At 48.3% G+C, this 13,768-nt stretch overlaps 1 protein-coding gene across 5 annotated transcripts in view; it reads left to right on the top strand.

Moving 5' to 3' along the window:
- Window positions 1-13,768, top strand: part of AFAP1L2 (actin filament associated protein 1 like 2) — a 73,614-nt gene that overhangs the window by 44,670 nt on the left and 15,176 nt on the right. For all 5 annotated transcript variants that reach the window (XM_071812173.1, XM_065843421.2, XM_065843420.2 and 2 more), the window contains exons 2-5: window positions 1,398-1,526; window positions 2,050-2,127; window positions 6,649-6,740; window positions 11,065-11,155. In XM_071812173.1, coding sequence (XP_071668274.1) covers window positions 2,073-2,127; window positions 6,649-6,740; window positions 11,065-11,155 — 238 coding nt within the window. In that variant the 5' untranslated portion in view covers window positions 1,398-1,526; window positions 2,050-2,072. The remainder of the gene's footprint in view (window positions 1-1,397; window positions 1,527-2,049; window positions 2,128-6,648; window positions 6,741-11,064; window positions 11,156-13,768) is intronic.

Here is a 13,768-nt window from a genome sequence, read left to right as displayed (position 1 = left end):
ATATATTCACTTGAGGAAGGGTCATCTCGTGGCTAAAGATGGGGAAATATAAAGGTGATGGCTCTTTCCTGGTCTTATACAAATGTTCTTTGTGATCTTGGGGGTGGTAGCCCTGAAACTAGGTGTGCTTCAGAGGCTTTGCCCTATGAAACCAAAATATTAACACTTACTGAGTTCAACTGTGCTTTCTGTGACTCATGTGGATACTATGGGCACGTGCAGCATGGAAGTGCCAAAAGTAAAGGGGATGGAGCATTGCTCCAGTTAAATTGTCTCCATGTCACACTCTTTGGTGCTGTGCTGAGGAGTCACTGCCTGGTTTGCAGCCCAGCAGTGGCAATTCCCAGCTTTGCTGCCCATCTCCCCGCAGCTCCTCGGCTTCAGGGAGCGATGGAGTTGGGAAGCAGAGGAGCCTCCAAAGAGGAGGAACTGCCCTGGCTGGGTTTTCCGTGCTTTTCCCACACACCGTCATTCTCACGTAGCGGTTCCTCCCTCCACCTAATACTCTGTTATTTCCTCCCTGGAACAGACTCCTGCCACTGCTGCTAATTAGCCCACGATGAACTTTAACATGAACAAAAGCAAGCAATTAAATGCCTGTTGCTTCAGTGGGAGCGCTGTCAGAGAAGAGATTTGTTGGTGGCAGAGCTGGGTAGCACCTCCTCAGAAGGAAAACAGACCCATTAGCCTGGCTGAGCCATCGGTGCTGGGGACTGGTGTGTCTGAGTAGCTCGTTGTGGGTGTACAGGGATGTCTTTGGCATGGGAGGTTTTCCTGAGGCTGGCTGAGATGCCTTGAGTCTTCAGTGCCATGTGATACAAAGATCTCTGTGGTCACCACCCAAACCAGACAGCTTAAGAAGTTACTGAACTATGAATTATGTATATGCTTGTTTTTTTGGTGGTTTGGTTTTTATTTGTTTTACATATGTGTCTTTTTTGGGTGACACACATGAATGTTTTTAAATTATTACAGAGAAACCAGGAGGAGGCTTGGAAAGAAGAGGAAGAAATAAGAGTCTTTGCTAGATCCAAATCCAGATGACATTTGAACAGTGTTTGCAGGGACTCAAGATTCAGGTGTTGCTAGCTGCTTTTGAGTAATCTCAGCCCTAATGCTCAAAATCTCTCCAGGCTTTTCCTTACTCGAGCAAGCAGTCCTATAAGCAAGAAGAACAGATATTTACATGGGATTTTACTGGTGTCTGAACAGACTAAGGCAAGTTGGAGCCTTTTTTTGTTGTGGCACCCACTTTCTTTTCAAAACTAGAGGAAGGGTTCAAGCTGGAAAACTATGAATTATTCCTGGTCAGAAAAAAAGCAGAAGATCTTGGAAAATTCAGAATGAATGTGTGTCCTCTTTTGAAAAGCCAACAGTTGTCTCTGTTGCTGTTGTAGCTCTCCAGCAGCTGCTCACAGAACTTGAAGATTTTCTGAGGATACTGGACAAGGAGAACTTGAGCAGCACTGCTCTCGTGAAGAAGAGCTTCCTTTCCGACCTTCTGCGGGTCTACACCAAGTCCAGCGGTACGGGCAAGGGAAACCGAGGACAGGGTGGTGGGGTCCCGTGGGAACTGCTGCAGGGTCTTGAAGCAACATTTTCTTGGAGGCTGGTGGGAAGGGGAGACATGAAAATTAGAAGTAGAAAATGAGATTATTTTTGCAGTGACCTCTAATTGTTTATGTAAAATTACTATACTTATGTGTCCAGCTTTACAAGCAAAGGATTCCCAAGATTCCTGATACTTTCTGTTTTCCTTATTAAACCTTAAGTTTATTTAATCCACTTTGTAAGATACACAGGATGTACTGTTTGGCCAAGTTAATGTTTAAGTAGAAATTTTAACTTATGGAATTTCCTGACTATAAAGCATTTAATTTTTCTGCTTTTTATTAGTGCTTGGGTTTTTTTTCTGCACATTGCCTCAACCAACATGCTCTCCCCAAAATGTACTCAGCAGAGACACTTTTTACATCTGTCTTTGTGGAAAAACTTAGCAATGTGAAAGCAATGGGTCCGTAAAGAGTTCACTCTTCCCTTTGATTGCAGGTGGCGATGAGGAATATATTTATATGAACAAAGTGACCATCCACAAACAGCAGGGTGACCAGGAGAAACAAGACAAAGGTAAGGAGCTGAAGATTAATGGCTGATCCATATCTAACAGGGTGATGAAGGCACACATGGTTAGAGCTTTGCTTTACTGGCAGCTCTGGGGACTGAGGCAGCTGATGGTCTGGAAGGACTGCCATTTTCATTACATTCCTTTGGAAATCATGGTCCTTGCCAACACTGTGAGGTTATTCCTGGAAGTAGCACTTTGGAGGGCATTATTTTGGGATAAAAATGTTGCCTTCTAAGGCTTGCAGCTCCAGTGCCTGAAATATTTAAGGCAGCCCTCATGTTTCCTTTGGCCACAAAACAAGTCACTTCACCTCTTTGAGACCTTGAAAGCGTGTGTCTTCTCTAGTGTGTCGCTCTGCACTAGCCCAGAGGGTTTGAGCATCACAACCTTGCGAGGCGAGTTCCTGAGCACACCCTTGCTACCTGTGGGGGCAGAGCACCTTCATCTCCCCAGGGACACGAGAGTTCTGCAGTGTATGAGCCAAGAAATTAAACCGAGATAAAATATTCATTTCCAATTTAGATTTCCTGGGTTTTGAACCTGTAGCGTGGCAAAGAACATAATTATCTAAAAACGTCCTTGCTTTTTGAAGTTTATCACAAAGGCTTTTTTGATAGTTGCAGGGAGTGAGATTATTACTGACACACATCTCCTTAATGCACACGTAGTCAGAGGCTGACCCTATCCCAAAGTTTCCAAACCTAGTAGATGAGAGAAGAGGACACATCAGTGCAGCCTGCTGTTGACATGCTGGTCCTGCAGTAGTTGGGATAGCTCCACTTCCAGAGTTGTTTGGTTTGGTTTGGGGTTTTTTGTTTGTGTTTTTTTGTTGTTTTTTAGACTATCTGCAGCTGAATTTAGGTTAACTTCCCATACTGTCGAAGACAGGATGTCCTGCCAGATTACATGTGTAGGTCCAATGTGATCTCCAGACGGGTCCTTCTGGGTGATGCTGTGATGCTCCACAACAGGATAGCACAGCCTCCCAGTAGCGCCTGGCAGCTGAGCAGCAACAAAAACATCTCTTTATATAAGTTATTTATTTAAGGCTTGCCCTGATCCACCATGCTGAAACACAGGGGCAAATTTCAAACCATTTATTTTTAGAGTTGGTTCTTTTATTTCAGATTTTTCCCTATCAAGGCCATAAGCCTACCCACTCAGCTGCTCCCTGTGGGACCCAGAGCTTCACTCTTTCACTGTTTTCCATAACCTCCCTATTCCAAGTAAAATTTGTGAGTTATTTGGAAATGCTGAAATCAGTGAGACACACGTATGGGATCTCAGCCACAGCTGCAGCTGGGTGTACAGCCCTCATCCTGCCTCTGTGACTGCACGGAGGGGTCGGTGCCTGCCTGGTCAGTGGTGGGACCTGCAGGTTTGGGTTTAGCAGATGGAGGGGGCCGTAGTACCCACTGGTGCTAGGGGGTGTGATTGGGATCCCCCAGGGATTATGCAGCTCCCTTTACCCCTTTTGTGCCCTGCAGCTCTGTGCATTTCCTTTCACCAAAATCCTTTGGTGGGATGTGGTGACCACACTTTTGTGGCTGAGGTCAATGGGACCTTTTATGCCCTGCAGAGTTTCTTCACTACTGTAGCTGTGCTCGGGTGTGCTCCAGCAGCGCAGGGTGAAATGCTTTCTGAAGCAATAATACATCAGCTCCAAAAATCCCCCCTCCAAACCTTACAACATGCTATTTCTGCAAAAAACATATTTTACTCACTATTTCCAATTCCGTCAGCGAGGATTTAAGCTGAACGGTGTGCTGCTTTTGGCCTTTTTATGGCACAGAAATGGAATTCACTGAAGTGAGTGATGAAGGCATCATCATTTACTTGATCTCATGTACTTGAGAAACACAGAGAGTCTCTGCCCTGCAAGTCCATGGGGCTCTTCACTGAGCCAAATGCCATCTGCCTCTGGCAGTCAGCACAGAAGTACTGAGGTGCAGGAGGCTGGGAGGTGGAACTGATGCACAGTGCAGGGCTCCTGGTGGTGGTCACTGCAGTCTTCTTAGCCCATATTCCAGGAGGGATTCCCTTTTACAAAGAACAGAGAGCACAGGTAAATAACAGTTTGCACAGCTGTGAATTTCAGCAGGCTTTTTGCCTGCTTTTTCTTCTTCCTCTCTTCTGAATTCTCTCCAAGTTCCAGGTTTTAGAGAGACATCTCTATCAGAAGACACCTGCAAAGTGGTAATGTTTATCTAGGAACAAAATACTCTTTCTGTCCCACCCCAGTAAGGAAACAGTCTGTGATTTGTGGTGCTGATGTGTGTAGCAGGAAAAGAAAGGGGTATGTACAGCACACGCTGTGTGGGCTCTCCATACGGGAATTGTGCATTAGGTGCTTGTGCCCTAATGCTGGACACAGCAGCAGCTGCCCTCTGCAACCTCAGAACAGAAAACCCTGTAACATCTCCCAGCAGTCTTGTCAGGATGAAGGTTAAAGCTGTGGTTCTTCCCTCACAGAGCCTGAAAATCAAAGCTCTATCCCATCCTGCTCTGCTCCGCAGGTGGGCAGGTTTCCAGCAGGGTGAGGACCGAAGCTGTGATCTCCATCCTGTGCTCCAAAGTTGGTGGGAGGAGGAGGAACTGCTGGTACAGAAACCAAACAGCATTTTCCGGGCATGGTGAAGTGCAGTGGGATGATTGCTAGGTTTGTTGGAGAGTTGAGAACAGATGACCACTGCTTGCAAAGGGTTTGGCAGTGGTTTTTGCTGCTGCAATGATTTCTTTTCTTTGGAGGTGAACACGGGAGGTTCTTCCTGATGCAGGAGGATGCAAGTTGGCCTGTCTGTTTATCTCTGCTAAAAGGCCCCTGTGTGGACAACTGTGAGTGCAGAGATAATCCCTTTTTGGGGAGTAGCCCACTGTGGCTTTAGGAAATCTCAGCCTTGCTTCTGGTGTTGCCAAAAACATCAATGGCCTCAGCAGCTGCTGTTGATGGAAGGTGTCTGCCCTGAGAGTGCCGTCTCCATGGTCCCTCGCAGAAAAGGACAACCTCCAGGAGCAGCCTGTAGATATGACTCTGGCAATATAAACATGAGGTGTTTTGGTGGGTGGTTCTCCCTGTGATCAGTCTGTCATAGGCTCCCCTGCTTTACTCTGTTTGAACCTTACATGACATCCAGCAGCCCTACTTGCAGAGCGCAAAGCGCTGATTGGAGTCTTGGTGTCTATTTATCTATGGGTCTCCATGTCTTCCTGACTTACAGAAGTTACCCAGTGTTGGTGACCAGGAGACCTGCGTCACGGGGAGCAATTTGTCACACGAGACGTGTTTTGGGCTCTTGTGCCATCAGGCCAGGAGCGGTCTGCAGCCTGGCAGGGCAGAGCTGTCATAGTGGTTTCCAAGCCCCAGACGTGAACAAAGTAATGTGGTTTCCAGCTTCTATTTTTAAGGCCCAGAAATATGCAGCAAAGTTCCTGCCCATGTCTTCTGAGTGCAGCACTAACTGCTACTGGGCATTGCGCGATGCCTTGGTGGTTTCTGTGTGTGCCTGAGGAATATGGCTGGAGCATCAGCAGGTGACTAAGGGAGCTGGAACATCAACTCATTGCAGATTTTGCACCTACTTCCCTTGCTTAATTTACTGGACTTGCAATATCTGGATATCTTGGACTCGTTTCTCCTAGAGTATTTGACAAGAGACACTCTGTAAAAGGGGATTTCCCCTCTGCACAGAATAATGCCTTCAAAGCCCTTCATTTTTCAGCCATTTGTGCCGTTCTCCCACTTGTTCCTGAGCATCACTGCATTGCACTGTCTTGGAGGTCGTGGGATTTGGGCACTTGTCTGAGGCCACCCAGGAGTTCTGTGGTGGGGGAAGAGGGACTGGACACAAGTGTTCTGAGCCTTCGACATACCCTCCAGCTACTGAATCACTCTGCATTCAGCTGCTTGGAAAATCTGGCTTTCCAGAGGCAGACACAGATTGCCTGGAGCAGTTCTGCTGCCATATGCCCTTTCACATGGTTGGCCTGGGCTGCTTCAAGAGCATCTCTTCCCTCAACAGCAATTAAATGACTGTTCTTGGCTGTCTTTGATAAAGCATCCTGCAGCCCAGCTAGGCAGCAACCTTTGCAGTTGGATCTGGGAGCTGGGTGGTATTAGCTCCAGTTTTCTGGAAAAGCAGCAGAGGGGGGGGACAGTCACTGTTGTGTCTTCTCACAGCAGCAGGGATCAGTGCTAGCAAGGACTAAAGTACTGTGGATTTCCAGATCCCGTGTAGTGTCTTCCCAAGCTGCTTCTCAAGACCCTTTAAAGTTTCAGCAATGGGTCTGAGCTTCACAGTTTTCCCTCCAGAGGGAGAAGCATACCCAAAAAGCAGAGGCCAGTTCTTCTGCTGGGTCTCCAAGTGCCACATTCCTGGGTATGGCCTGAAATGACATGGTGGCCCTGCAGTGCTGCCTGTAATTGCCACTTTGCTTCCTACCGAAATAGCACCTCACTGTTTCTGCACAGCGCTCTGCTAGGAAATGCCACATGCCATCAGTATGATTGTATTTATGCACTGCAGGGCTGGATCGGAGAAACTCCTTGACCAATGGAGACTCAGGACTGCATTCGTCCCCTCCTCAGAAGAGCCTGCCGGACCTCCCCCCTCCCAAGGTAAGTTTTGGAAATCCTTTGCTTTTCACTGCCTAGCCCTCAGTCTGGGGATCTGAACCCCTGGAGGCTTCTCTTTTGTCATGTACTATGCAGCACAGCTAAATGGAGTGACCTCTGCCTGTCTATGTTAGTGAGGCAAGTAGTCCAGATGAGCTTTATTTAAAAAATAATGATGATAAAATGAAGATTCAGCTAAGTGCTCCCCAGTGTAGGAGTTTCCAGCTGTACATTTGGTCCTTGTGAATGCTGCAGGCCAGTGTGTGGCTGGCGTGGGCACTGCGGCTGGCTGGTGGCCCCGGCAAGGTGGCCATGCTATGGGGTGGCTGGACATTCATAAACCCCTGCTGTCCTTAAAGCTCGTGCACAAGTGGAGCAGGTAGCTGAAGGAGCCTTCAGCTTTCCATGCATGTTCAGGAGAAATGCGTAAAACAAGCTGTATTCCCTGCCAGGGAAGCTTACACCCGTCACATGGTAATCCAAGCTCAGAAAAGGAATAGAATTGAGGTTTTCGAAGAAATAAAGGTGAGGTTGGCTCTTAACTGTTCCTTTGGAAATCTCCGCCAAGTTGTAAAGCAGCTATGCCCAGGCTGCTGGCATGAGCTTAAAAAAGCCAGAAATTCTTCAGTTGTTGGGTGGTGGGGCGATCGTGGGCAGCACTAGGGTCTTCCTCACTGGCAGAGCCTTGCACAGTTTGGTCATTAGCAGAGAAGATCAGGTTTGCTTCCTGGTGTTGTCTCTGCTTTGGGTGACTGTGCTGGGTGTTACACCGTTTGTACAGACCCCAGGTCTGTGAGGAGGAGTTGCCAACACTGTAGATTTTTCCATAGGGTAGCTATAAATCTGGTCAGGCTCCAGTATAAATCTAGCCAGGGTCCAGTTCAACACCATCAGCCTTCAGTGGGATTTTGTCTCTGTGCCAGCAAGCCAGCCACACTGTCCTTAAGAGGCATGGGTCATCCTAGGGACCCTGGATGTTGCTGTTCAGTAGCTGATCTGACGTGGGAATTGCTGTAGCTGGGATTTCGGGATGTGAAAGGAAAGGAGGGCAGGGAGTATACATGAGGAGGAGGGGGAGGAGTGGTGCATCCATGGAGGAGGATCTGCTCCTTTCCCAGAAAGGAGGACACAGGGTGAGGCCCCAGGACTTCTGCCCAGGGGGCTGTGTGGCTCAGCTGGAGTTAGCTGGAGGAGCTGGGAAAGCAAGGAGATAGGATGGGATGCAGCCAACAAACCCTCAGACACAGTGTGGTTGCCTGCTGGGAGCTGCTCCAGCCCCGGGGAGCCCTGCCCACGCAGCCGTCTGGGGATTCAGTGCTGGAGCTGGAGCCGCCTGGGAGCAGCGACCAGAGCAGGGATCGCTGTTTGGCTCTGGGTTTCTCAAGGCTGGAGGAGGTGGTGGCCATGGCAGGGAGGTGGGCGGGAGCATGGGGGTGCGATGGAATGAAGGCATGACTGGGGAAGCAGCAGCTGGTGTCCCCAGGACTTCTGTGCTTGTGCTTGGTGCATCTCAGCTTTCTGATAGGGAAATCAGGAAGCTAAATGAGGGAATTAAAGAAAAAACAGTGTTGGATGTTAGCTGAGAAGGGTGCCTGAGCCATCCATCTTCTTCCAGGCCTGTGCTGGGAAATACCTTCTCCCACCTGCTCACCATTGGAGCTGACCTCCCAAGTACCTCCTTGCTGTGGGGATCTCATGTCAGCGGGCTGTTGGCAGCAACAATACCTGAGCTTAGTTCAAGGAGTGGGGCTGAGTAGAACTTTAATGTGGTCCCAGTTAGAGTGTGGAAATTGCTGCTGAGGGGAAATTAATCTTCGTGTCTGTGTTTGCTTGTCCTGGCGTGGGCAAGAGCCACGGCCACCTGTGCGGTGGAGGAGAGAGCACAGCTCCTCACATGGAAACAGGGAGATTAGAAGAAGACCTCAGAATATATCTGGTTTAGCTCTGTGGAGTTTTCTGTGGTTTGACGACGCCAAGGCTGTGGTGTTGCTCTACATTTGCCTTTGAGGCACAGCAGAAATTTGGTGATAAAGCTCTGTACAGCAGATTGTCCCTGGTATTTACTGACACCAGCAATCAATGGGCAACCCAACAGGGGCAGCCCAGCTGGATCCCACTAATTTCTTTGGATTTGTCCCAAGGCAACCTTGAAACAATGAGTCCTGTAGGCTGTGGCTCAGACATTGGTGACCTTTCATCTGTGGTAGCCCTGGCAGCTCTGCCGCTTTCCGCAGCCATCCACTGAGAAGGTCATGCAGCGCGGATGCAGATGCCCAAGAAGGTTTTATTTATGTGCTCCATTGTGTCGTAATGCAAGAGGCAAATGTTCTGTGAGGGCCATTCTGGGTTAGGTAATGCAGCGTGTACTCTTTGACTTAAGCTAGAGACAAAACAACTCCATGCCTTTAAGGAAAGAGAAGAGAAAAAAATAGCTTCTGTGGCAGCTGAGGTGCAGTCCCACCTAGTCCCTGTTGGCTCCCATTGTCTGTAGGAAACAAAATGGAGCAATCTCTTCCCCCCTCCCTTTCCCTGACACTTGTGGGATACCGTCAAATAAACCCACAGCATTTCTTTGCGTAGGCAATTTATGAGCTGGCTACATGCAGGAGGCCACCACAGATGGCAATTGCACACACATTTCCAGGCCAGGGAAGGGATTAAGTAAAGCTTTGGAGTGGCTGGGTTTGTTTTTCTTTCTTTAATTTAACATATTAAGACAAGTTCCTAAACCTTTAAGTGTTTGGAGGCAAGTGTTTTCCGGCAGCGTGTCCTACCTGGCTCTGGAAAGCAGCTCAGACTCTGCTGACAGCATTTGGCAGACCCACATAGGAAGGAGTTTTCATCCGGAACACTTGAGAAGTTTGTGAGGTTGGCAGAGCCATGGGCAGCTTGCCCATGTGGGAGCAGAGACATGTGATTTTGGCCGGTGTGGTCAGGCTACCCAGCTTCCACAGGCTCAGCAGCATCCACCTTCATGGGCAGTTGCTGGTCAGAAAATCTTTTCCTTCAAAGCTTCCTTTCTGCTTCTGGGCAGCAGTACCTGTTGGAATATCCAGGGCAAGGATGGGCAGCTTTGAACTTGCATTTGGTAATGCTGGCATGACCAAAGGGACTGATCCTGCTCTAGACTGCTCTGCAATGCTGGTGCCCAGCTGGCCCCTCTTCTCCAGTCCACCGGGAGCAATCACATGGGCTGCTGTTCAATGACCATGCATGATCCATGACCTTCAACACTGCTGTCTCTGCAGAGAGGGACCTGCTCTTCTGCCTGTCCTTCTGGGATGAGTTGGGCTTTAGCCCTGCACACACTGAACCTCCCATCCAGGATTTGCACAGGTGTCCATCAGGAGCCAGTTGGAGGGGTGTGAACCAGAGCATTCCGTTGTCAGATGACTGGGGGTGGTTTGACCTGGGCGAGGAGAGGGGACACCTCACTGGGGAACAGGGCAATGCTACTGTTGGATCATGGTGCAAGAGGTGGGATGCCATGTATTTTGGGCAGAGTACAAGCTGTGTGCTCATCCCACTGTGATCTCTGGCTCTGCTGTCTCACATTCAACAGCCATGTTAATTACTTGAAAAGTAAAAAGTTTGTTCTTAGCTTCTCGTTTTTTTGTTTTTTTTCTTCCCCTCCCTCATATTTCTAAAAGATCAAGGCATTGTTTTTCCTGCCAGCCCTTGCTTGTGTTTAGGGAGGGGCTTGGCAGGCACCACAGGGATTTTCCAACACTTGGACTCTTTTCAAAGGCTGATTTTCCATCAGTGTTGTTCATCCATTTCCTTTATTTTTTGCTCAGAGCACAATTAAATATTCCTGATATAGTTCCTAAAGCAGAGATTTTTAGCTGTTGGTTTGCTGTCAGTCAGAACCTTGGAGGCACGATCAGCGACTGCTCAGGTTATGCTCTTCAGTGTCAAACCAGGATTGTGCGAAATGTCTGACCTCCTGGTTCCATGTTGATGTTGGTGCAGCAGGCAGGAGTCCCAGTTCACGATAAGGCAAATGGGTTTGGATTGCTGCTTTTGAGGAAACACAAGTTGACCTTCCCTGGGCTTTGAACAAAATTTTAAAAAAGAATATTTATGCCATAATTATACAGTAGTTTCAAATAACTCCTTTATATTTGAACTAACTGTACTCTGGAATTGTTCAGCAGTCTCTTTCTTCCCTGTCATCTCAACCAGTTTGCATTAAAACCCTGGTGTGTGCATCTAAAAGGTCTCATCCACTAGGATGCACTTCAGTGCTAATAAAAAGGATGCCTGGTTGTTTTAAACTATGTGTTTTTACCTTAAATCATGATTCTATTATTTATTTACTCTGCAGATTCCTGAAATGAAACAACCTCCGGTCCCCAAGATCGAATCCCCAGAGGGCTATTACGAAGAGGCTGAGCCGTATGATGTCTCTGTAAATGGTATATCACAGCTAACTCTCTGGGGGGTTTCGTGTGGGAAATGAAGGACTTGAGGTTTATGAGAATGAGTAAATGAAAGTGCAGGCATTTCTTACAGCTCATGTGATAACTTTGTTTTCTGATGCTGGTCATGCTTGATATTACAGATCCAGTGCTAGATGGAAAGATTACTTGTGGTTTTTTTTTTTTACTTTCCTGTAGAAATAAGTATTAATAGTATGCCTGGGTTAATGTAACATCACTGTAAAATACTATAAACCATTGTGGGTTCTATCTGTCTTGATGGTTTTCTGGCAGATAGGCTGTACTGAAACACAGGTTTCTACTCAGGAGTGGGTGGTGAAGCTGTGGTGGCTTGCATTCATGTCCTAGTGCTCTAATCATCCCTTTGGGGCTCCAAAGCCATGACTCTGTTGGTCTGTTAGAAGTGATAACTGTTTTTATAATTGGCTGTTTATTCAGCTCTGTCTCCTGTGGCAGCTTAACCATCTGTTAACTTGATTAAAAAGCCACACTTCGTGTGAGGGGACAGTGTGTGGGGTGCCTTTCCGCACACTTGCTCGCCACTTTGGTTAGCACCTCCCAGCAATGTTCTCAGCAGTGTCACCGGTACCTGTCACCCGTGGGGCCCCCGCACTTCGGGGGTAGACCGTTGCATGTAGACTGAGTTCCTGGATTCTCACTTTTTAAGATATATTCCTGCATCCTTCCTTTGGTGAACATCCTTCATGAGAGATTACCTCCCTCTGATCTAATAGCAGAGCTGATCTTGTCATCGCTTTACAATCCATTTAAGCCCAAATGAGACAGATTACATTGCTCTGCTGCAGAGGGGGATCTCTGTTCATCAGCCCTGACTGCAGCAGAGCAGGATGCAGTGATGTACACACTGTGGGGCAGAGCTCAGCAGGGAGAGTCAAGACAAGCAAAGAAGTGAGAGTTAAGGGTAAAAGACTAGGATCTAAACTCTTGGCTGTTGAATCTGAGCTGCTTATGAGAGAAGCTGAATCCTCTCCAGCTCCAGTGTGCTCCCTGGCACCGCTTGTAGTGTTTGGGGGTTGATGTATCCAAACAGCTCTTGCTGCCTGTGTGCACCTTGCGCTCCTGGACAAGTTGTAGCTCAGTGTGGGTCGCTGTTCTCCTCGCTGAGGCTTCGGAGTTACACTGCTAAACAAAAAAAGGGGGATATAGAAAGATCTTAATTTCCCTGAACCATCCTGTTTTGGCTGCAACCATTTTACAGTGGTGAATGGGAAGACTACACCCAGCTCAGGTGGGAAAAGGTGCAGGCTCACCATAGCTGAGGTGGAACATGCCATTTGGTGCAGAGGAGAGGTCCCCCCAGCTCTGTCGTGTGTAGGTGCCAGCTTGGTTTTGCTGACATGCTCTAGGTTGTTTGGCTGAGGGCAGGGTTGTGATCTGTGGGGTGCAGGGGGTTGAAACCCTCTTGAAGCTGGGGCAGCACAGGTCACTGCAGCCTTGTCCCTGCGGGTGTTTCCAGTTGCCTGCACTGTAAGATAAATGGATTTTTTTTTTTCCCTGTTGCACATTGGGAAAGAGGATAATGCACTAAGAGCCATGGCATGTAAAGACATACACCAGATTAGCTGGAGCCTGGCCATGGATCTGCATGCTGGGAAACACAGGTTAAGTTATCCAGGCAGCTCCATGAACTCGTGTTCAGAGCCTTGGCTGGCAGGAGCGATAAGCACACACCCAACTTAAACCTCTGCTTTTCCTTGGTAGCTTACTGCTCAAAGATGCAGTAAAGCCCACCATCTGCTGAAATCCAGGCCAGTCAGATGCCCAAGGGAGCAAAAGACCCTGTGAGCATGGTCAAAAAAAGGAGAGAGAAAAAACCCATTTGATGGGAGCGCTGTCAAAATGGGGCAGTCTGTGACTGCTACAAATAGCTGTTTGACCTGCAGTCTCATGTTGTGGAGGGCTTGGGAGAGGCTGAAGTGTGGGACGCCATGCAGAGGGTAGGTCAGGCAATGACAGAAGCTGATGGTGCTCTGGTTCACGTCAAGAGATCAGGCTCCAAGTCCTGATATGGGGGAAACCTGTGGGTCTCAGTCCTGCCTGTTGGTTCCACAAGTACAAAACTGGGCTCCCCATGCCTTTTTCCACTCTCACTTTATCAGATGGTAATAGTACCCTGTACCTGTTCTACATGGAATGATGCTCATTGCTGGTAACTGCCTTGAGACCTTGACGTGACTGCCATTGCTGAAGAGCGGTCTGGACATGCATAGGTTTTCCCTGGCCAAATATGTCAAAACCTGACCCCACTGACCCCCCCAAGCCCTCTGTGCTCACCCCCTTCTCCCCATAAGCTGGGTAGGGAAGGGGCTGATGGTCCAGGGAGCTGCTGGTGGTGTTTCTGGCAGAATTACAGCGCGGGCCTTGGAAAGCACCCGTGCATCTCCAGACAAATGGGCGGGGTGAAACGTAACAAAAAGAGGAACATCACTAAAATTAGTGGGTGCACTGCCAAGAAAGGACATCAAAGCAAGCCTCCAGATGGGCTGAGGAGATAGAGGATTCGTGCAGCAGCCGGGGTGGGACTGTGAGGCACTGTAACAAACTGTGGGTGAATTAATTAAAATGAAG

The sequence above is a fragment of the Patagioenas fasciata genome, chromosome 8 (assembly GCF_037038585.1).
Source record: "Patagioenas fasciata isolate bPatFas1 chromosome 8, bPatFas1.hap1, whole genome shotgun sequence".
Lineage (NCBI taxonomy): Eukaryota > Metazoa > Chordata > Aves > Columbiformes > Columbidae > Patagioenas > Patagioenas fasciata.
Note: the sequence above shows the minus strand (reverse complement) of the source record. Positions and strands in the feature narration are given on the sequence as shown.